The sequence below is a fragment of the Rhamphochromis longiceps genome, linkage group LG7, assembly GCF_057381845.1.
Source record: "Rhamphochromis longiceps isolate RC_006_pf linkage group LG7, R_longiceps_female_GT1.1, whole genome shotgun sequence".
In the NCBI taxonomy this organism is placed as follows: domain Eukaryota; kingdom Metazoa; phylum Chordata; class Actinopteri; order Cichliformes; family Cichlidae; genus Rhamphochromis; species Rhamphochromis longiceps.
This window is the reverse complement of record NC_140563.1, coordinates 32491447-32516250: the sequence shown is the minus strand read 5'-3', so window position 1 is coordinate 32516250 and position 24804 is coordinate 32491447. Positions and strand designations below refer to the sequence as shown.

The 24804-nt window shown below is 41.3% G+C and overlaps 1 protein-coding gene across 3 annotated transcripts in view; it reads right to left on the bottom strand.

Moving 5' to 3' along the window:
* Positions 1–24804, bottom strand: part of shroom3 (shroom family member 3) — an 82828-nt gene that overhangs the window by 14308 nt on the left and 43716 nt on the right. The window contains exons 1-16 of one of the 3 annotated variants that reach the window (XM_085413387.1): positions 19604–23052; positions 14836–14961; positions 10707–10919; positions 8996–9321; positions 8671–8899; positions 7425–7474; positions 6883–7285; positions 6086–6319; positions 5579–5972; positions 5338–5477; positions 5104–5253; positions 4541–5016; positions 4188–4415; positions 3860–4058; positions 3442–3745; positions 593–669 (exon numbers count right to left, since the gene is read on the bottom strand). In XM_085413387.1, the coding sequence (XP_085269513.1) occupies positions 593–669; positions 3442–3745; positions 3860–4058; positions 4188–4415; positions 4541–5016; positions 5104–5253; positions 5338–5477; positions 5579–5972; positions 6086–6319; positions 6883–7285; positions 7425–7474; positions 8671–8899; positions 8996–9321; positions 10707–10919; positions 14836–14961; positions 19604–19764 (3710 nt within the window). In that variant the 5' untranslated portion in view covers positions 19765–23052. Of the gene's footprint in view, positions 1–592; positions 670–3441; positions 3746–3859; positions 4059–4187; positions 4416–4540; positions 5017–5103; positions 5254–5337; positions 5478–5578; positions 5973–6085; positions 6320–6882; positions 7286–7424; positions 7475–8670; positions 8900–8995; positions 9322–10706; positions 10920–14835; positions 14962–19603; positions 23053–24804 lie in introns of those variants that run through there. The other 2 variants (XM_085413385.1, XM_085413386.1) reach the window with 2 other exon arrangements.

Here is a 24804-nt window from a genome sequence, read left to right as displayed (position 1 = left end):
ATATCCAGTCCTCCTTTCCTTCTTTCTCCCCCTAAATGTGTCCTTCTCTCCGTGATGCCAACAGCTGGGCACAAGATGATTTTAAAATAGCAAAGAGCCTAAAGCAAGCACAGTCTGAGAGTCCACAGCCTTTTATGGAAGAGAGCTAAAATACCGCATTCAGCAATGAACCTGAATTCCCACGATCCCTCAGTCCTTAGTCACATTTTAAACCTTATCTACTAAACTGAACGAATCGCCAGAGAAAAGGCTCTGCAGAGAGACGTTCAGGATCTTAACTTTTGTTGATTATGCATCGATGAAGACTGATTAAACTTTCAGACACTTCAAATAGCAGAATTCTTGTCTTAGCAGAATTCTTTTTACTCATTTACAAGCAAAGTTAGGTTATTATGCTTTTGTTTTACTGATTGTCTGACCCACTTGAGCTCACACTGGGCTGTATGAGGACCAAGAAATCACTTGCATGGTGCTGTACTTGTAAATAAAGTTATGGATCCTTGATGGTCATATGACAGGAAGATAGTAATGAAGGACCAGAAGAACCCACCAGGTGAAACCCAGACATGGTGGTCATAGAAACGCGGCGTACCTGTCGGCAGCCAGAGCACAGCGTTCATGTTCCGAGATGAAGACGCCAAACATCCGGACATCGTCTGGAAGGAAGTCCTGAAACACAAAGAGAGAAAGTGGAATAATCAATTTCTTGTAGTTTCATACATATTAATGTATGTATGTTTAGCCAAATCAAAGCTTATAACCTCTAAAAACCCTTGGCACATTAAGGTCAAGTACAAGAAGTCAGTTTTACTTCTTGATATCCAAGGAGTCACTGGCACCTTAATGTCAAAATAACCTTTTATATATTATAGATTTTTCCACTTTTAGGGTCACCCAAATGGAAATATTTGAAAACAGAGAATGCAAAAGCAAAAAAGCAAAAATGAAATTTTCTAGTTTCTATGTGGGTAAAACCTAACCTTAAAGCAGGCCCCTGGTGACCTGGTGGAACTTAAGACATTAAAATTCCAGAAGATGCTTTCTGCAATTTCTTTCTATGATTATCCAGGTTTAGATGCAGATGGAGATGATAAATTAAAGGGTTCTGCCTTGATCTGGTTGCTGAATAATAATAATAATAATAATAATAATAAACTTGTGGCATGGTCTGCGGTGCCACTGCAGGAGAGGCGGAGGCACCCGAGCGGCATCTGCAATCACGCATCACTGGCAGAAAGAGTCCTGTCCGGTGTTGTTGTTGGTGATGTGTGTTCGGCTGGTGGCTGGAAGCTGCTGTGAACAGCAAACGTGTGTGTAGTAATAAAGAATTCTGAAAAGCATGGAAATGTCATTGAGTCTGCCATGGTTTAGTTACAAAACTGATTACTGCAGTCGCAGTAACCAGGTGTAATGTGTAATCACTTTATTTACTTTAATGAAATCATTCTGTTCTTATAAATCACAGTGTGTGTACAGTAGAATTATCCTTATCTGAATCAAGGGGTTTCTCTCATGTTTAACGCCATTCTTTGAGCTCTTGGGCTTTATAAATCAAGACTAGCAAGAAACACTAAATACTCCTGTTCCTGTGTCTCTGAGCTGTTTGAAAAACCCAGACAGCGCCATCAGCGATCACAAGTCTGACCACAGACCTTATCACACATTAAGACCACATGCACTGATGTCTCTCCAGCAAGCCGACTTTGACCTGTAAACTCTCCTTTGGCATGTTTCGGCAACGATCCGGGAACATAAAGTTCTTAAATTTAACCCCTTAACATCCACCACTTAAAGGCAGGATTTAGGGTTAGGTTGCATTTTAGCCTCTAGCTTCAGTAATTAGAAGATGTTACATTTCAGATCCAGCCTTTGGCTGTCATTAAAAGATTTCTGGAAAAAAAGAGGTAAATTTAACTCAAACCCTCAACTTGGACTGAGCTGTAATGATGTTTATGTGACACGGGCAGGTCTGATTACTGAAGGAGATAAAGGATGAATTTATCCGTTACAGCATTCCTTTAAGATGCATGTAAGCACGTGTGTGTGTGTTTGTGTTTCTTATCATCTGCATCAGACAGCGCCCAGTCACCATCCCGGCTCACTGGCACCTCACAGGAAACCCTGAGGATTTGGGCTATTTCCTGTGTGACTCTGGTGCAAATGTGATCAAATAAGTGGAAATACAAACAGGTCCATGAATGCCTCTTTAGGCCAAAGTGGAGGAAGGGAACGAAGTGACAGACTCATGAAGGTTTATCAGACACCAAAACACTGCAGTGTTTTATTATCGCGGCGTGAATTATCTTATCTTTCACTGTGACAATCTAAAAGTAAGCTGCAGAAATACTCAGTTTACATTACAAAGTAATGCACTCCTGTTTCATTGGCTTCTGCAGCACCGGGCTGGGTCACATGACGCTGAAGTCTCTGTTGGCAAAGGCTGAGCTGCTTGTTTTCCCAAACCCTTTTTTATATTTGGATTATAGCGTGCTCTCTGAGTCGCTGGAACACAAAAACCTCTCTAGGACAGACGCTGATTATAGCTATATTATTTGTATCATCTGCAAACATTGACTTAAACAATTCTAAGTAAAAATGGCTTTGTTTCTCTGTTTCCTAATAGTTATGTAACCAAAATAACAGACAGTTTCACTCCTGTTTGGGAAATATTATTATTTCTATTTTGACATATTGGATTAATATAATGTTTGACATATGGACCTTCAACACTTCACTTACAGTTTAATTATCCTTACACTACATTTTCAAATCACTATCTCACAATGGGTTAAGTTGGCAGCTGCTGCCTTTTGAATCTTGAAGTTTGAAAATAAAACTTTGTTTTATTGTGATGTCACAGCTGGTGGCTGCATGCAGGGCGCTTGATGTGCATCTTCTGATCTTTTTAACCTGACGCTTGATGGTCGGCATGATCGACAGAGTGATGGGAAAAAGCTGGAAAAGGTGAGATGCTGTGTTATTTGTTATTTCTAAAGTCCCAATGTTATTAGCATATAACTGCAAGATCCTTCCTATTACAGAAATGACAATCAATCTCTAAAATGATAATTTTTTAAGATATACTTATTACTGTAATTTTATTTATTATATGTTCATTATAGTTAATTAAGGACCACCATATAAATAAACAGGGAAGGCATAAAGAAAGGAAAGGAAGACCTCCCATACAGAACCGAGCAGGAAGCAGATACGACAGATAGCTCATGAAGAGGAGGAGGTAGGGTGGAGGTGGCTTGTAGATGCACTGCAGCTTCCTATGTGAGATTTGGCAAATGGATGAGTAGAAGGCTATCTGAACTAGAAGCTGGTGTGCTGGCACGAGATTGGCTGCTTTTTCCTTGTCTGCCTGAAAGAATGATTTCTTGCCTCTACATTCACGACAATAACCGCTGTGAGCACCGCAGCGGAGCAGAGCGTTACCTCATTTAGTCTCTCCATGATGGGGGATGAACGAGAGCGAAAGTGCTGAGGGGGGGCTCGCGTGTCCTCGGATCGCTCCAGGAGATTCTCAGCTGAGGCTGACTTCCCTGTTTTGTGAACTGACCCAGCCTTCTGCAGAGCAACATTGAGCTGCTTAGACAGTCCCCGGTTGACTTGAGGCTCTGCAACTTGCTGTTCACGGCCCAGGCTCGGCTCTCTGATGGATGACTGGCTGTGTCTCCTGAGCTCTGCTTCAGGAACAAGATCCTGGTAGATCTGATCAAGAGTTGAGCCAGAAGGAGTGCTAAGAGAAGAAAGCAGGAGAAGATTTAACGTTTTATAAAATCGGGAGCCACCAAAGTGTCCTAAACAATGCTACTAAGAGAATTAGATTCAGCTGGGGCCTGTTCTTGCATACCTTGATGGTGGGTGAGCTGGTCGCCTCGGTGTGGTGACCCTGCCTGGGTAGAAGAAGTTAGACTGGTGGCTCCGCAGGTCAGGAAGAAGAGTTGAGTTGGGGTGCTTCTCCCCCTGAGGAGAAGCTGGACATGGGTCTTGGAGGGAGAGCAGGCTGGAAGCGGAGGAGAGGCTGAGGGAGTCTGAGTAACAGGAGGAGGCTGAAGACAAAGGAAAGGAGGAAAAGTGATTTGCCTTATACCTCTCACTTAAACCTTTCATTTATCCATGTATCAAACCTCACTGCTCCACCTTTCTGCCTGGATACTTTACCAGGCACCTGCACCCACCTGCATGGTTAACATTTTCAGGCTGAAAATAAGCACTGCGAGGCCTCGAGATGCTCCTCTGTCCTCCCTCATCTTTCCTCACGCCTCTCTTCCTCTCTATGTACTTAGCGAGAGCTTCTTGCTGCACTTGTCGCAGGTCGGGCCTTGATATGGCATTCTGAGAAACTCCACTCCCAACAGAACCTGCAGCAGGTTCAAACACCTTCCGACGGTCTGCCACACTGGTTTCTGGAAGAGAAAGAAAAAAATGGATTTCAGCATTTCCAGCAAAGTAACTAAACTGGAATCATTTGAATAATTTGTTTACCACACAAGGGCAAAAGGAGTTTGCTTTTAAAAATTGGAAATCTTACCTCCTCCACGCCGGAATAAGGACATGGTCTCTGGGTCAGAAATCCCAACCTCATTCATGTTCTCTGGTTCTGAGTATGAGCGCTTCTTCTGGTCTGCCGTCAAACGCTTGCGGCCACAAATCCGCCGTGAAGGAGGCTGTCCAACGGGTGGGACGCTGGGGAGGGGTGGTGGGCTAGAGCCTCGAACATCGGGAGTAACAACGTGCCTCTCCTTGGGTGTGTGAGCGGAAGTGACCAGAGGTTGTGACTGTGGCGTGATGACAATGCCCCGTGGCTTTGGCATGGTCGTGGGGCCTTTTTTCTCCAGTGAGTGGTATTTGGGAGGGACGGGTGGAGGCTGCTGGCTGCCAGGGGAGGAGACAGAAGGAGGAGCTGGAGCAGGCTGGGCACTGCCCGATGAGGTGAGGTCCCTCCGTCTGAAGGAGGTGGATCGTAGGACTTTAGACTGGGCGTCTTTCAAGGAGTCCCTGTAAGATCTGTTTGGAGAGACATTTCTTGGATCAGGATCATCACACTGAGCTGTTGGATGTTGGATGTGCCATTGTGATGACTTGTTAAAGGACCTGTTTGTGGATGTGTCCTGCATTGGGGCCATGATCTCTTGGATTTCCTGTCTCCAGGGTAAGTTCTTGCTGCTGTCCTCCTCCTTGGATCCATCTAGATGGAAGCTGCTGCGACTCCTCTGCAGGGCTGAAACTGTATCTGTTGGAGTTCTGAACATCACACGGAAATTTAACCAACACTTTTTAGACCAGTAGTTAGTTATATACTCATCTGTATTTTCAGAATTACTCTACCTGTGTTTCATATGCTCACTGCTGCCTCCTCTGTAGCTCGGAGTCCTTTGGACTTTGATGCCCTTGGTGCTTCTCTCCAGCATGTTTCTGAGGTCCTCTGTTCCACAAGGAGCGCTGCGGCCTTTGTCTGTGATCTGATTCTGAATAAGGAAGCATAAAGTATTGAAAGAAGCTAAGCATAAGGAAGCCTTTTCACTTCTGAGATCATCAGAAGAAATATTTTAATCTTGTTTGCAGTTACCCGTAGATGGGCCTTGTTGTGTGAGGTGCTGTGACTGCGCTGCTTTCCGTTGCGTTGTTGACGTTCGAAGCGACTGACTTTCTCCAAAACAGAGAGGCTGCGAGCGGGCCCTTGGGGGGCATTGCTTTCAGGGCTGCCGCACCGCTGGACCTCGGCAAGGGCGAGCTCCAGGCGGGTCAGTGGGTGCTCTTTGTCTTTGTCCTGCTCTCCGTGGTCCCAGTTCTGGTAGTGCAGAGCGGATGAGTCGCTGAGGTGCTGGGGAGAATGGTGTGAGGCAGAAGAGGGTGGAGCCTGAGGCTGGGCCTGACCAGGTGAGTGGTTGGGTGGAACCTGTCCAAGGGTGAGCCTGGAAGATGCTACAGGCTCTGAATGAATGCTGGACTGGTCTACTGATCTGAAAAGAGATCAAAAGACATCACAGGCGTGAAGCGGCCATTGATTTGAAATCAGACTCTGATCTCTTGAACAATCATGAACTTTCGCAGACCCCACCCACTCTAACTGTACCTGTTTTGGTCTCCCAAGGACTGGACAGCTGCGTAGGGGTCGCTCCTCTCCTGTGATGATGCGCGCCTGACTTCAGGGGCTGAGTAATTTTGGGGAATATGGAAATCCTGTTTCTGCTCTTGGATGCTCTGATGATTCTGGGCTCTTTGGACCACTGTCTCGCTCTCTGTTCCCCCTCCAATAGTTTTGATGCGTGGGTTGTAGGGTCCAAAGCTGGACTCTTCCTGTTGATGCCTATCAAAAGCATGAGACTGAATTACCACCAAAAGCATTTTAATGCTGGTTCTATCCAAAAACTGCAGTTCTTCTGAGCACCAAAATCTGGCTCCAAAAGACTCACAAAAAGGTCCAAATTAGATGTTCATAGCCTGGTACAAAGATCAGCTAATTTCCCCCTTCATTCCTGTACAGAAGGGCCACCTGTTTGGATTTCAGTAAGGTTTAAAGTTAGGGGCGTGGGTGCTGTAGAGTGCACCTCCACTACTGCATCCACTGAGCTGGATCATGATGGATGCAGTTTGATAACCAAGCTGAACATTAAGGCCCCCGCCTCGAGCTAAATATGGTTACTTCTGACTTAATGCAATAAATGCTAATGTTGCTTCAAAACTACCAGAAAGAAATGCATGATGTCTATGACTTTGGCAAAACATGACTGTTGTGGATGTATTGGGAAAAACAAAACGATTAAAAGAGGGGGTTATTTCTCTGAGAAGCAAGAACAGTTTTGCTAACATTTTTTAGATGTTAGCTAAATAGAAAGAAAAAGAAACACAGAAGCCTAAACAAACCATCACCTGTCTGTTGGGTAAGAGCTGTGGGGGTAGGATGAAGTGTTAGTTTGGTATCCATTTTCTGTGGCTGACATCCTTCCATCTCTCTGCCCCTCTGTTGCTCCTTCATGTTGCGTTTGCCGGTTGCTCTCCTTGGCCAAGGCTGGGTAGACTCCACAGGGGCCTGGGCTGGGGGAGTTGGGCATCTGTGCATAGTGTGGCTCAGGCTGGGGAACAGGGTAAATGCTGGTAGGAAGGATAAACCGGCTGGCCTGTGGCGTGGGGCCTGCAGATCCAGAGGAAGGCCCGGTAGGGGACGGGGGTTGAGGAAAGCCTCCACCCTGACGGGGCCTTGTGGTGGGGCTGCTCTCTGGACTCTTCTCCATCACCGTGTGGAGCTGACCCTCAGCACCATACGAGCCTTTAGCTGAATCAACAGTCAGAGTTAGTCAGTTTTCTCATCTATACAGTATAAAGCTACTAAAAAGTCATGTCATATATCATTGTCTTTGTTTGAACCTGTGTCTACATGTTTAATTCTCGGAGCACGTAAATGCAGTCATTACCTAAGGCAACGTTACCACTGGAGTGATGCCAGGAGCCTTTCTGCAGAGAACTAAGAGAGATTGAAAAACTTTTGATTAGATAAAATAGTTTAAGTGACTTACCAATTTACACAAGTAGAAAATATTTCACAACTAAAGTACACTACTGCATCGGATATGGCTGCTTTACAAACACATGGCGCCATTCTGCACACTGTCTGTATTATACAGTATTACATAATAACACTCTGCATTATATTGACTCATACTGCAGCTTATAGTGCAGCACCAATCTATTGTGTTGTACCAGGATGTGCTATATAAAAAGCAGATGGTTCTTGGGTACAGCATGTTGAATTGTAGAGTTGTATATTTTAATATGTTGTACTGAATATCATAAAGCATGGTATCATATTGCGTTGTATCACTCCATGTCAGTTATTTTAGATTATTCTAGATTTAGATAAATTATATCACATTGCATTACACATTATTGTATCATAACAAAGCACACCATGTTACCATTACGTAGCATATGATATCACATTGTAATCACAATGTATGAACACAGTACTGTAGTGTGGCAAGTTGGATTTTATAATGTTGTGTCATAACATAACATATCATATTGTGACACATGTTTAGTTCATCTTTTCCCACTGCAAACTGCAAGTTATTGTAAAGCATTGTAAAATCAAAATAATTAAATTCTTACTTGGCAAAGCTTCAAAGAAAAACACTTCTCAATAACTTGGTGCCCCAAGTTCAAAGGAAAAAAAAAGTGAAAGTGAAATGGACTTATTCTATCCAGTAAGCCACATGGCTTGATACAATATTGTATTAAATAGAAATATTGTGCAATATAGTAAATTATTATACTGAAATAAAAGATGATGACACTGGATTTCTCTGAGAAGTCAGAAATTAATCAAGCACACCACTAAGCCACTAAAACTATTTTTTTCTGTTCAGGAATGCAAGTAAGTAACTGTAATTTGACATTTTAATCAAAAAATGTGATTTTTTTTTATTTGCTAAAGCAATACATTTGAACATGCATTATTAAGAACAATAACTGTATTTTAACATTAAAAACAACATTTTCATTAAAGAGCCTTCTCATGCTGCTGGATTAACCATTAAAATGACCAATACGGTTAATTTAGGGTTGCTGTGTCATAAACCATACATTGGGTGTCGCTCAAATAAATTTGTGAAGCACTGAATGAGAATCAATGTTCACTCTAACTTCATGGAACCTGGTTACCGTAGTGATCTGGCGTGCTCCAGACTGGACCAGGAGTTTGGTCTCTCGTGGCTCCTGATAACGGCATAGCTATCACTGCGCCTTGGTGGAGCAGGCGCCCCCTTCAGGTTCTCATAGGAGCTGCGGTTGGCTGCCGGGGCCCATATTGGTCCTACACTGTGTCTGTTTGATGCCGGTGCACCACCGCTGCTGCTGCTGCTGCCACGGTAACAAACCCCGCTAACTGAACCTGAAACCAAGAGTACCATGGACAAACAATGACGTTACTGAATCAAAGTTACCATACCTGAAAACATGAAAAACATTCCAGTAACAGAAACTTTACCTTCCAGATCTCGAACTATCCCTGACCTGGCTCCGCCCCCACTTCTGGAGTCGCTGTTACGTAAGAACACGGCAGAGTTGGAGCTCAGCTCGCGCTCCTGAAAGATGCCCTGCTGGGTGTCGTAAACTGACGGGGCGTAACGCATGTCAGCCTGGTGCGTCTCGCCACTTCCCCCTGCTCTCTGAGGGACGGTGTCCAGTGAACTGGAGCGCTCTGTGCTGATTGAGGGGGTGGAGGCGTGGTATTCTTGGATGCTGGAGCTAGTGGAGAAAGAGTAATAGGCAGAGTCTCTCTTGCTGTGCAAGTGTTCAATGCTGTTGGACGACCTGGAACACAACAAGTAGTTCAAGACTGTGACACTAGTCCCGATCTCACTGATTAAGGTTTAGTTCAAAGGATAAGCATACAGAGATTTAATGTAATATCCATCAGGTTGTCAGTAACATGTTTAGAGTTAGGGAATATTTCTGGAACTTTTTTTTCCCCATTTAATATACCCAGACAGAGCTTTTAACCCAACTGCACACCAAATCCCTGTAACTTGATTTGAAAGGCATTATCTTCTACTTTCTGGAACTAGGCTGGTTTACCAAGTGGCTTAAATGTAACCTAAGTTTAATTGGTTCAAAGACAACCTCTTTAAAACCACCAGGCCATCAGTGACTGAACCAGGGACAGGTCCAGGTTTAGGGTTAAGTTCTATTTGGGCAACATGCTAAGCAGGTAAATTTTGAAGACCTAGCTATTCAGTTTCAAAAGACCTCTAAGGCTACGTTCACACTGCAGGTGAAAGCGCATCAATCCAACTTTTTTGACGATATGCGACCCATATCCGATCATGGTATGACAGTGTGAACAGCACAAATCCGATATTTTCAAATCCGATCTGGGTCACTTTTGTATGTGGTACTGAATCTGATACATATCTGATGTTTTAGAAAGCGACTGCTGTTTGAACGGTCAGGTCGCATTAAATCCGTCTTTTACGTCACTGACACAAGACAGACGCCAATTATCAGCGCCGGAGAAGCGCCCGAGAAGACATCGTGAACGCTTCCTGGGCATCCAGTGTAGATGTTACTGAAACTGTTTGGAAGACAATGTTGGAGAAACGTGAACATTTTATTTGTACTGTATAATCTGCAGATTCTGACAGAAATCTGCAACTATCCTTTGAAGCACCGCTCCTCTCTAAAACAGCAATAAGGATAATTATTAGGCCATATGTAAATAACAAAATAACTTTACGTTTCCCAATTTTGCTTTAAGTTGTAAAGTCCGAAACAAGTCTTTATAGTAAGGGACATCAGTCAAACAATACTGTTTGGTCTGGGTCTAAAACAGAGCACGTGTGTGACGTCTTCTTTTACGTATGCGGGCCACTTTGAGGGTTCACACTAGAGCGCATTTGCTGTCACATTTTATTTGTAGTATGAACAAGCAGACAAAAAAAATCGGATTTGATCAAAAAATCCGAATTGAGCATTAAGACCTGCAGTGTGGCATTAGTCTCACATTTGGATGTTTCAAATAAGTAAAAATATATAAAAAGGGCTGGATGCCTCTCTTTGTGCCTTCAATGTAACGTCAGTTTTACATTCTGAAGGTAAAACTGACAAATGATTTATATACAAATTAGTATTGGAGTTGCTGTTAGACTGACTTTTCAGCTTATACCTAACAATTGCTGAGGAGTGTTTGGTTTATGCACCTGGCTGAGGACAGCTGGTGGCAGGAGGAGTAGGCCGGGTGGGGTCCACTGAGTCTGTGGTGGGCCAGTGAGTGCTGGTGCTGAGCTCCAGAGTGAAGCTGGGAGGACTGGGGATGGTCCAGACTGTCCATGCTGCCCCTGGAGCTGTACTGGTCCGGACTCTTCCTCAGGTAGCCAGAGTCGAATCCGCCGGAGAGATCGTTGGTCGAGACACTGAGAGACAACAACTCTTACATTTAGTGCTTCATTTCAGTAAAATCTAATTAGAACCAATCACAAAGGACAGCTGAGGCTGGGGAGATGTTGCTAGTTTGTAGCTATTTTGTCAAAATTTCCCTTAGTGGGACAATGACGATGACTTTGAACCATGAAGGGCATTTTAGACATCCCAGCCTCAACATCTGGACACCGCATTACATCTCAATTTCTTTTTTATGCACAAGAGTCACCACTCCAGTGGTCAATAACATGCTTCCATCTCCTTATGAGACACTTTCACACAGTCCAACAAATGGGCTTGCTGCCTCTGATTCAGCACTGTTTGTAGTGAAGCCAAGCCTCTCTTTGAAGAGATGTTTGATTTCCAAGTGTCTTTTTAGCTTTCTTGGTGTCATGTTTGCCTTAAACAACTGTGGAAAGATGACTCACTCGGGCTCACGCTTTCATGACATGGTCTCCTGACAGTTTTGTCTTTCCTAACCACCAGTGCAGCTGTGGATTAACTGGATCAGCTGCGCTGGTGGTTAGCTGTGGCTTGATGTGCCACAGTTGTATGATTCGCACCATCTGCCTACTGCAGAATTAGACTTTTTCTTAAAGGACTTTCTGGGAGAAATCATATAGTAAGGGGAGATATACTGTATAGTGCTGTAGTAATATACTGATGCATGTAACTACTACTAATGAGATAAAGAGTGAGTTTAAAGGAAATTATCCCAACAAGAACAAATGTTTTCTCACAGAATGCATGAATCTCTTCAAGTATAAGAGACTGTCCCCCCTCACAGTGGCGTGGATCATCATTTATTTTTTTAGAAACATATAGAAAGAGAAGATGGTGTTGATAACGTTGGAAATCTCATTGAATGGCTCTTGGTAACGATACATTTCTGTGATGGTTGGATTGTTGTTGAAGGTGAGATGAAAGCTTTTTTTCTCCCCTCCCCCATATCATCCATTCTAGAGCTTTAGTTACTGCTTATATTATAGATAAAGTTACCCAGTTGTACATACGTGATTAAATCAACTCCAAATGCTACATTAGAGTGACATAAACATTAATAAATCAATAACTGTGATCTATGTTAATGATTCTGTGTAATGAGCACTTTTGCTTTAAGTATATTTTGAAGCAGAAAGGTTTGTTTCACCACTTTGCAAAATACTTGAAAAAACTTTCCAGTAACATAAACTCTACTCTGCAGATCTTGCAAACTTTCCAAAAGTGGCACTGCAAAACATTCACTGTATGAGTGCACCCAGCTGCACAAGCCTGAAAACGTTGGCCTGTGTTTTCTACACCAGATTTCTACCCTGAATTTATTTAGGATCAAATATTCTGATTTCCCGTGCTCCCCTTACTTTGTTCGTGCCACCCCACATAAAAAAAAGCATCCTGAAGAAGCCCCTGTTGCACAGCACAAATGTTCGGTCTTATGCTCGAGTGGAGAGCTGACACACTGCTCAGACTGGCATTGTAGCATCTCTTTGAAAGTGACTCAGGCTCTTAGAGAAAAAAAGGGCCAGAACGCCGACATGATGAGGTGTGCGTTCTTTACAACCAGCAGTTGTAAAGCTGGTGATCCGCAGCCGAATGCACCGCTACCTCACTCTGAATGACTGACTGGAATGTAAATGTGCATTGACGTCACAGTTTGACCCACCAAGTCCTTCAACCGAACACAATGCGATTACGACTGTGGAAAAAGAGGACAGCGTCTGGTTGTGTTCACGGACTTCTGTGAGTCTAACTTCACTTTCAGCATCCATCTCTTCGTCAGCTGGATGTCTCATTCTCTGTGTTTTAATCCCACCTCTACTCAGGGGATTAAGGAATGCAAAAAATATTATGCTACATCAGGACAACCAAGTGTGTGAGTGTATGTGGGTTTGTGTTTGTGTGGGTGGATGAGTAGGGGTTTCCATGGGACCTAAAAGAGGGGGGAGGTGGGCTTAAGGAACGCCAATGCTCCGTTCTCCCTCACAGCCACATCAGAGGCTTTTATTTTCCCTCTCACTGGTGCTTCAAAGAATCAGTGATGTAACTTCCTTTGACCAGCAGGTCCACTTCACATAAAACATGTAAAGTTAACTGGCCATGGTGCCTGTGACCTCCAGTGTCAACTGTGATAGGCTCCAGCCAAAGGGCAACCTCTGGGGGATGAAAAATTCAGCCAATGTGAAAGTGGCAGTGCTGGCTTCAAATGTGAGTCTCATGTTAAAATGTCCAAGTTCAGCCATGTCAGCTACTATCACCATTCTTCAGAAAGGACTAAAGTGGATCCAAGTATGCAGACAGATGGAGAAAGGTGGATGAAAAAGAAGGAACTTTATTACTCATAAACACCCTGCATGATGAGGCAGGCTGTTGCTAATACAGTAAATGATATAAAACAACAAAAATGCAAAAGAAGGGAATCAGGGTTAGTAGAGACCACCACTTGGTAAAGACTGAGGGGAAACATAATAATTAAATACACAGCAGTGAAAGAAGGATAATAAGAAACAGGTGAACTCAGGATAGGAAAAAAAAACCCCAAATAAAACAAACAAAGGAAGAAGTAAAAATACAGAAAGCCACGTGAGGCTCTAACTTTCAAAATAAAACAAGAACTGAAGGACAACGTTCTGTTTTGAAGCCTCAAGCTTCAAAATGTCTTTTTTCTCCATCTGCTTGTCAATGGCAAGTCATTCATCACTGAACACACCTCATATAATTCTCCTTTAGAAACCTCAGGGTTAACCAAAATTTACCAAATACGCAATGCTTTATTCACTATGACCCGAAATGAGTGACTGAGCCCATGAACTCATTAGGAAAGTGTCGACCGAGCTCAAGTCCAAATGTTGCATAGGTTTCTACTACACATTTCAGAGTGTAGTAGATCATTAAGCATGGATATAAAAGGAACTTCAGAGGCCGCTAGTGGTGCAGACAAACTGGCTTTTAGACACTCCAGGATTCAGGGGGTCAAAGTTCACATCCTTTGTGAGACAGCAATAAGCAGCTGTGTCTCTTGTCTGTTCTGTTATGCACCACAGGGTCTTAAACATTAAGTTGGTCATGACAAAAAAAGAAACACCAACATTCTAAGGCAAAATTTATAAATAACATTTTGTAAAATAAGATTAGCTTTTAAATAACACAAAAATGAAGGAAGCGTGGCTGTATCACACGGGGTCTTTAGACTAGACTATGCATGTATATTGGCCTGAGATGAGACACAAGACATCACGTGAGTGTCTGCAACCATGAACTTTGACCTTCTGAGTGACTTACAGATAGTGGTGTTGAGTAAACCTACAATCCAGACTTCTAAACATGTCCTCAGACTGTGCTGGAAATGTTTGAGGTCAGGCAGGTCTCAGGCTCTTATTTTGACAGCAGATCGATAAGTGCTATTACCTGCAGGGTGCGCCTGTAAGGAGGGTTATTTGCCACAGCTGCTGGTTGTAAACGCAGTTCTAAAGCTGATGATCAGCAGCTCAAGTGCTGTTATCGCATTTACTGGAATGAGCATAAATGTGTATATGTGTTAATTACCACAATATTATTGCCTTCCTACCTCCAAGAACAAGCATCCACTGAATCTACAAGTCAAGTTATCTTTGACTCTACTGACTTCTCCAGTTATTAACTTCTTTAATGTCTGGATGTTTGAAATGTTAAAAGAAAGGAGATTTACTTTTTTCATATGTAGTGATGACCAGATATCTGAGGCCAGTAATGAAGATGCATTTGTTTGAAACAGGAGGATGTTTGGTTTAATGACATATCCCAGCATGAACTGACAATATTCAATTAAAAATCAAAACTTGAGCAAAATCTCACTCAGGAAATGGTGAAAATGATAATATACTGAACATCAGGGGCTTAGATAATCATTAGATATATATAAGAAACACTAACCTGGCGTGGTAGTTGTGGTGCCACGTGCTGCTCATGCTGTCCATTGCTCCCGGGTCCAGCTCCTGCTGGCCTTCATCGAGCTTCGATGAATGCCATGAATGAGGACGAGATGCCGGCTCAGTGCGTCTGTAGGGTGAAAACAGAGAGAGGGATTTAGAGTGTGTGAAGTACTGGACAGTGTGACCTCCATTTCTAAATGCTGTGATTAAGAGTGTGTTTTCAGGGTTTAGTTAGCTGTGAAGGATAGTGCAGGGTAAGCCAGCCTCACCTCTATTTCTGACCAGACTTTAACATCATCAGCCACTATCATCCAAACCCATTCCAACCCAAACCCAGGTATCCCAATCCAAGCCAGACTCCAAGACTTATCCGCAAATCCAGATTGGCCATTATCATCTACACTCACCCCAACCCAAACCCATCTGTAATCCAAGCCGATCCTAATCCAGGGTCCAAATGTAAGATAAAGCTAAAGATAAAACCTAACCAAAGTTCCAGCTCAGCCGCTATCAACCAAACCAAAAACTATTCTAACTTAAAACCCAACCCACCGCAACATTCAACCTCAGACCCGATTGTGACCTAAATTCCGATCCAATCCGAGCAAAGCCCTCAAATTCAATATAAACCCAATCCTAATCTAACCCCCAGTCCAAGATAAAGCTAAGCACAAAGCCTAATTTAACCCAGTTCCAGGTCAACCACTATCATCAAAAATCTAACCCAGCTGTTACCCAAAACCCCTCAAATCTTAACCAAACTCCAGTCCAATCCAAGCCTAATGTACGAATTCAGGTAAGACACCATTATCAAAATCCAGCCCAACCCTAATCTAAATCTAACTCAGACCAATCTTAACCAACCATAACCTGAGCCCAACCTCCCTGTGGGTAATGCATTTAAAAGCAACACAATACAGGAATCACATTACATTTCACTCTAATCAAACAATGAATCAGCTGCTCAGCTGCTTGTTACACATGTGTTACACACGTTTTTCAAGCATCTGCAAAATGGACAGAACAAAAAGCTTTCTTTTCATACGTTCTTGCACAACAATCGTCTTGCTGTATGGAGGATTAAATGTTCTTTTTCAAAAAAAGAAAAAAAAGAAACATCATATGATTGAGAAATTCTTCCAAAAAGTCATGACAGATAGGCAAAACAGGCAACTCCCTCGGGGCTCTTGTTTATATGATATCATAATTTGATTTGTAGCATCATATTTAACCAATCAACTAAATATTTCAGCAGTTCAGTTGGTTTCTGGATTCTTGAGGATCATGAATCACTGGAAGGTTAACAATGATCCAAAACAGCACATTTTTTGCCCAATTTTCTCTGAGAAAGTTGAATCAGCTATGGATAAACTGATGGATAAAACCAGAATATTTCTTTTTCTTTTTTTTTTTGTTGCTTGGGGGGCCTGTTAAACATTTCTTGGTTCTGTTGAGTGAATCTGAATTTTGGTTCTTCTGTAGCGGTTTCACTTCATGCGACACTGTTAGGCTGACCTCAGACAAAGTTGACAAATTCATCTGTACTTTGAGCTAAACAGATGTTGGTGTACTCACACTAACTGCAATTTTTTTTTCTAAAACTTTAATTTTAATGTAGCACAGTGACAGTTCTTATGTAATTCTCATATACATGCTGTGTATTAGGTAGTAGTGAGGATTTTTACAAAAAGCTGCACCACATACAACATTAAACCACATTCCCAGTTTATAATTTAACCATATCTGTCCCCTTTCACTCTGCACATATCTTCATTCATAGAGCCATTAGATGCTTCAAATCACTGCAGGGATTCAACCCCTGAAAAGAGATTATTATCAGAGATGGAACCCCCCCCGATCAATTCAGCATTAAATATTATCCCACTGCGTCCTCCCACATGCGCACACAGCTGCACGGCCTCATTCCACTGAGATCTGACTCACCTTCTGCCTATCTCTGCCTCTTTCTTCCATTTCCAAGGAAGGAAAAAAGTTACTGAAGTGTTTCAATGAATGGACGACAACACCAGGAAATTTAATAATACACATAAAAAGTAATAATCACAATGAAATGCTTTAAGACACAGCTTCCAAGTGGTCATTCATTACAGTGTTTTAATGTTTAACAATCCAGTAGGTGACTAGCTCTCTAATATGTGTAGTCACATTGTTATAACTTCTAGATAAGATATTCAATTTAGCATTCCTTTTTAGGATTAAGTTTGGGATAATTTCTGTCCTCCTATGATATTTTAAGTATATTTCAAACCGAAAGGAAAATCTTGGAAGAACTGTTAGATCAAATAACACAGGACTTTATTTGACAGGCAGCACCTTTCTAACATGTGGCTAAATGCAAGCTTAACAATACCTTGGGTGGTTGTTTAGAGGTTAACGCTCTGGGCTCAGATCAGTGGCAGTACCTATGATGACTTGTTTTATGTTAGACAGAGTCAAACTGAATTAAGAACAAGTGAAAACTAAAGTTATGTGGATGTTTCATGATGGCACAATCTTTCATTTTAGTAGATTTCGTTAGCAAAGTAATCTTTTCTGCATCTACATTTATTTTAAAGCTTTGCATACCTGTTACCTGGAGGTTACAATATTAATAGTTAAGTTTGAAATGAGAGCAGTTAAAACAGCCACAGAGTCAAAATAAAAGTTTAGCTCCTCAGTAGCATATAAAGTAGTTAAGGTTGAAAAATGCTATAATGGACTCCATCACAAGCCAGAATGTAAAAATTATAAACCGGTGTCTTTACTGTCGTGATTTCCCACAACTTATTTTTGAATCTCACATGCAAACACACTAAATCGGGGTAAATATTGAAGCTGGTTAGAAAAAACACAGATATTGTTTCAGGGATAATTATCATATTTTTGTTTGCAGGGCTAAACGTTATCACATCACCATCATCATACTCTGAACGTGTTGGCAGACGAGTTATGATTACAGGGATACTGACGTTAAAATAATTTCCACCGATACTCATATTTGACATATCCTCCTGCTCTGTATTTATGCTCACAGATAAACAGGAAATGATTTTATCTGACTAAGTAGGAGACAGAGACATGAAAGCCTGTATGTCTCTGAACCACAGGAACCTGGATAATGACAGGACATGACTGGAATACCTCAACACTTTATCATCACCGATGTACATATACACATTTACACCCTTTCTATTAGCTCTGCAGAGAATGTACTGTTTACTCTTTCTGTGAAGGTTCTCAGTCATCCAGGTCATCGTAGTCAAAGGAGCTTGCAAAGAAAAGCGTCTGGACTTCTTTAAGTTACTTGAAGACGTTTCACCTCTCATCCGAGAAGCTTCTTCAGTTCTAAGGTCAAATGGTGGGGAGTCCCAGATATAAACCTAGTGGGAGTATCCCCCCCACCATTTGACCTTAGAACTGAAGAAGCTTCTCGGATGAGAGGTGAAACGTCTTCAAGTAACTTAAAGAAGTCCAGACGCTTTTCTTTGCAAGCTCCTTTGACTACTGTTCACTCTGATTCTAAAGTATAACAAAGTGTATTTTTATCTTCATTTTGGCCCTGTGTTCACAGTAAGACGGTATCATCCTTGTCCCATACAATTTACAAAGTCAGTTGCAGTTAATTGGAAGATTCAAAGCTCACACACCAAACATTATTTAACAAATCCCAATATTAGGTTTAAAACCTCAGGAAAGACATTCTAGTTTAGTCGTAGCTTAGAGAAGGTCCTGCTGGTTTTGACTTATGGTTCTCATTTTAGTTGGTCTTGATAGATTTGACTTGTTGGTGGGGGCTTCCTTTGGGATGTGACTGTGACACTAAGCATGAATGCTCCACAAAATAAAAGCATTGATACAGTTACCTATTTTCCTCATATTTGTGACCATTTTTAACCAGAAATGATGACCATCATTAATTAAATTAAACTCCAATAAGAGACCAGATAAAATAACTCCATTACTATGTTACTGAACAGGGAGGTTTTCTTTTTAGGGTGGGTTCCACCAACAATTTCTGTATGCAGGAATTCAGATGGAAAATCTCCAAAAGGAAGATTCTGAGACCCTAAAAAGGTCACTGGTGAGGTCGTCAATGTTACTGCAAGTCATAAACATTTCGACAGAGGGTCTAAAATTTGAAAATCTGGCTGCAACCTTTATCCAAATTATCGATGCGTAGCCCTGATTGTTTGTTTGATTTCTGAGATTCTCTGGGCTGTGGCTAAAGGTGGCTACAGTTTTCTTAGATTTATCAGCAATTAACAATTCAGGCTTCCTGCAACTTAACACAAGTTAGATTAATGACTTTTCTCTTGTCTTCTAAGTCACTGCGTTTTTAAGAATTTTTATAGATGGATTAAGATGTTCTAATATTAGTTAAGGTTTTATTTTACAGTTGTCAACTTCAATATTTTTGAATAAGCAGCACAGCAATATGAACCTAAGTTTATCACAATCTCTCAGATGCACTTCCTGTTCTTTCTCCTCAGTTTCCTGTCTGTTTTCACTGCCACGCAATCCAATAAAGCCAAAAAATTCCAGAAAACAATCTTTAAAAATATCCATTCATCCTCTTTGACTATTGATTGTGGTTTGCAAGTACTGTGTACGTGCAAAGCTTGAATTTTGTTTAAACTATACAAACTTTTAACACAAGTCTTTTAGCAAACCGCAACCATTCCTAACCTCAAACAAACCAAATTCTGGCCTGTTTTCATTAACCTGTCTTTCATCTTTGAGGACATAAATTACTCATGTCCCTGTTTTACCTGGAGGTGAATCTGAGGACTTTGGAGATGAGGCCGGTCGCCAGGCTGTTGACGCTGGCCTCCGACGGTGACCGACACAGGGCCCCGTCTGACCGGCCCAGCTCCGTTTTCTTCTGCTTCTTCCTGAGCTTCCTTCGATAGAATGCCTCCAGCAGCTCCATGGCTTCGACTTACAGTCCAGGTTATTCTAGTTTCTTCTCTATTGCTTTCTCCTTAAAACTTCCCGAGGTTCTTCTTTTTCTTTTAGAAAGTCCCGAGAAGATCCATTTCCAGACAGTTTATCCTTTGCTCCTTGGAACTCTTTGATGTGTTCCCTTCTAAAAAACGTCTTTCTAAAAACCAATTTCTACTGAACTCCACTCAACTTCAACTACATGCTTTGCAAGACTGGCAAAATGCCATATTCCGTACAGAAATCTACTCTCAACTAAAATCTACTTTACTGAACTTTAATTCATTACTCCAACTATTGGTTGTCCTCTCCTGACATACTTTTCTTTAACTTCTAAAGTACTTTTTAGCTTTTTCCACCTTTTACCTCCATTCTACCTTGCTTCTATTCATAACTAACAAAAATAAATTTTTTCAGTGTAATCTGTGTGTTTAAAAAAGCTGCAACATAAATCTATCCAACGGCTCTGTTTTGGAGGGTTTTTTTGCTCCTGTTTTCCATCTAAACTCCTGCAAAAAGTCTTGCGTCTACTGTCTCTATTGCCTGTCTGTCCCACTCTCAGATCTGCCTCTTCGCTCAACTTTCAGTTTGATGATGGCAGATCAGGTCGAGTCCGGCTGTGTCGGCCCCCGGCTCCCAGCTCGTTAAGCAAATGAAGCAATTATGCGTCATTAGGCTGCCGTATGATAAAAGCATGAAATAAACATCCCTGGCAAAGCTCGGTCTGGACAGTAGCTGTTGATGTGGTATGAATAGAGAGACACTGAGAATCTGAGAAGAGACAGAGACAGAGAAAGAGAGAGAAGGGAGGGAGGAAAAGGGAGAGGAAGGCTGAGAAACGGCGAGATGGAACGAGTAGCAAAATGGGAGGGAGGATGGAGAGAGATAAAGTTTGGTTAGACCATCAGGGTGGAGGCAGTAGGTATGAAAACGAACTGATAGGAGAAAGAGGGCTAGTGAGCCAGATAAGTAGGGAGTTTTGGCAGAGTCAAAGGCAGGAAATAAAGGATAATAAAATTAGGAGCAAGTCTGGGACTGAGAAATAAACAATAACAAGTCCAAAGGTGAGAGAGGAAGGGAAGAGGAGCAGAACAGTGAGGAAGAGGATAAAGAAAGGCGAGGAGACATAAACAGAAAAAGAGAGAATTATTGAAAACAGTCAATTGCTGAGAAACGGATTTTGAAGCCGCAGGGAGAAAGATGTCTCATGATGCTGCATGTGGTCCTAATGTGAACAATAAACCGATTATTGTTGACTGCTCGGGGGACCACTTTCAGAAGGACTGGTGACGTACTGAAAAAGGTTAAGGATCACCAATCGGAGGTTAGGGAAAGTTAAAAACATAAAAGACTTTTTTTCCCCCCATTAAGCATGTTATCACACAACAGGTTTGTTAATGTTTCAGCCTTGCAAGCTGAAACATTAACAAATACTTCACCAATCCAAACTGGGTGAGGTAAAACAGTAATAACTCTGACGTACGCAGACATATGTTGGCGTTTCCGGTCCAGTCATAATCTCTTAAAAGGAATGAAATATTCATAATGTTACTGCAGTAAAAGAAAATGCACATATTTGTTTTTGTAATGCTATATTTATGCATTTCTTGCATTGTTACACTGTCACATCCACTAACTCTTTGCTCCTGATGGTGATGGAGCTTGGTGAGTTACTTCACGAGGATAAAAATGGAGGTTGCCAGTTTCTGTCTCCCTTCTGGGGAATTATGCTGAGTTTGTTAATTTTCTCAGGAGGATAATATTTCAAGGATAATATAATTACCGTACAAAAACCTGGCATTTTGTTTTATCCTTGGGATTTAAATGCTAAATAACAAGTGTTAACAGTAGTTGTAGCAGTAATTTCTTTTAAGACCAGTGAGACTTCTTTATAGACATTTGACGGATTATTGATGACCTAGGAAGGTGACCTTCCCTGCACTATTGCAAATACGTGTTTGTTTCGGATCCCTGATGTCATTCTGTATATTGTTGATTTAGCTTTCATATCTAAAAGATGAGTATAAGCTGCTGCAGGTTTAACCAAAAGGTGAAAGTGTAGCTCCTCCCACTTCAGTAGCAGATGCCTACAGCTGGGTTTCCTGGGAGTCATGTGTCATCGGAATGGCATTAAATGTATCTGAGATCACAGAGAGAAAGGGACGATGAGGCGGCGAGGAAATCCTCTCTCTTTGTCTGAATCAGGTGCCGAGGATGGTCTGACCTGCAGCTCTGTTCTAGAAAAATTAACTCACCTTTCTGTCCTAATGCTGCAGAGCTGTGTGCATGAGAGAAGCTACTTGTATTATGGAAATCTTCAGTGATATCTGTATATTTCACCAGTGCTTCAGATTCATATGTTCAGTAATAAGCCATTCCATACGTATAAAAAGGTCAGTCAATCAGAAAGTAGTGGAATTCAGCTCCTCACGAGTAGTTATTCATACAAAGATAGAATATAAAGCAGACATGAGCTTGAAATCATATTTAAAATTGTATTTTAGATATAGTTTGGATCAGTAATACAGCATATAGTTTTATCAAGATAGCAAAACTGACTGTACCACACACTACATGGCTATTGCCTCACTAGAACCTGTGGGGGCTGCGTACCTAAATATAAATGTCTTGTGTGCATCAGGATCTAGGTGCTAAACTAACGGTTTAAAATATAAGCTAAATAAAAATAAAAACTGAATCAAGCTAACTTATATAAAAGCAACTTTAAGATTTAGAGAAAAATCTAATAAAAAAAAGATGTCAACTTTTATCTAACAAGCACTCTATAATTTTAACCAAATGGAACCAAGAAGCTAATTCTAAGCTATTAAGATAAGCTAAGCTAACTTTAATAAGACCTAAAAGCTAACCATACGGTAATTAAAAAGAAAAAAAGAAAGAAGCTAAATCTAAGCTACTATGACAAATAAACCAATTTAAAACTGTGAGGATCCAAGCTAACGGGATGTGCAAGCTAATTCTAAGGTTATGGGCCCAAAGACTCAAATGTAGCATATTCAAGAGGCCATAGTAACACTGGTTTAGGCAATCTATATGTCATTAAGCTAAAGCAGAGGCCCGGATTTAATCCATCCCAGAGGCCATTTACTGCACTTCTTTACCTAGTCTTCCTCTGAGCTTTTTTATCTTTTGTCCACTTCCCTATCACAGTGATGGTTAAAAAGAAGCCGTGGTTATAAGACCGTTTATAACTAAACTGTGTGTTTGAGGAAGGAAAAATGAAACAGATAATTTAGCAAGTGCTCTGATTCCACAATTTATTTACTTAGCTAAGTTTAGCTTAGCTCAAATATAGAAATGGAGGGAAAACTGTTAGTTGGTACCATCCCCCCATTCCCCACTCTGAAATAATTATAATACTATGTGATTAAGTAAATACTAATATGTTCGCCAACCATAGCTTGAAGGATAGACTACAGGCAGGTACATTTTTAAAAGTCCAGTCTTATAAAAGACTGAAAAGTTCAATCAGTTTGCAGTATATATTAGATCTGTTCACTTAAAACTACTAGAAAAGCATCTGTTTGGTGTAGAACAAATAAATGTTTAATTTTCTCTTGTGCTTTTCTGTTGTCGTGGGAAACTGTTCCAGCCCATAATTATCTGTCTCCCTTGCCCAAAATCCAAAATTGGTTTGTGTTACTAGTGTGTTTGTGTCAAAACACAGTTGTGACACACACACACACACACACACACACACACACACACACACACACACACACACACACACACACACACACACACACCTTAAACATATGTGTGTGTTAAATATATATCTTCTTTATTCATCTTTAAAATCAACAATTTAATCACTGTTATTTAATCAAAATACTGCAAACCACAGAGTAAGAATAGCAGTACACAATATCTCACCAGTTAATGTGCTCACTCAGGGACCACTGGAGCTCCTTCCATTGTTTTGGGTATGTCCCTATAGACTATTAGACCCCTAAAAACTATTCCAGTGTCTGTTTAAACTGTATAACTGAACACACTATGCAAGAAAAACAATAATACGGGTTTCCACTCAGCTGAGGTGCGTTTGAGCCTATTAGAACACCTGAAACCTACTCAGAGATTGGTTTGATGCCTCTGAATTAACGCCATGCCAGTTCAAGTTATGGATAAGGAAAATCTGCCCTAGGTTTAAAAAAAGTTCAGTTTGCTTAAGTTGCATTTTCAGTTTAACCCCTTGAGGTGTAAGTCATTATCAATCAGTGATGATACCAGTCCTAATCCTATATTTCAGAGAAAGGCAAAAACAGGGTTAGAGAGGATACGGGTCATCACCAATAAAGTCCTCACAGGTTAATAATGTGATGGTGGATGCTATTTACACAAGTCTGCTGTATCCCAAAGATGCCTTATACCTTCTTCACACCTTTTCTTTACTCCCTTGGTGCTTTCCATTGAAGCTAAGGTAAAGTGATGAGGAAAACGAGTTATGAGGGTTTGCTTTTATTTTTTTTATTCAACCACAGCAATAGACAGAGTCAAAGACAGGTGTAGTTCTCAGGCCTGAAGACTGAAGCCCACATTTAAACCTTCTATGGGACCTCAGTAAACACTTCTCTGATGAATTAATGAGCTTAGTCGCTATCTTTGTGTCAGATGTGAAGTCCATTTTGTAAATTTTAGCTTATCGAGCTTATCGAAAGGAAGATAGACTACACAGTCAGATCGCCCCCTGGTTCATCCAATCGTCATAAACACTCATCACGAGGCTTCAGAATAAGACTGCATGACATCATGGTAGACCAACCAAAGATTTCTATTCAGGATGCTTTGAGTGCTGTGTCTCTTCCTTATAATGCCTTATTGTAATCCCCAGCAGTTAACCTAAGTAAAGTAAACCAGAGTGAAGCCAAATGGAGATTAGGAGGTATGATTAATCCTCAAATCGATTGATCGAGGTGAACGCATGCACTGACTGGCCTGCTCGGTTTGTGTTTGAGCTGTGCCTGAGAGGGAGTTGTTTGTGTTAGAGTAGTGTATGTGAGTAACTATG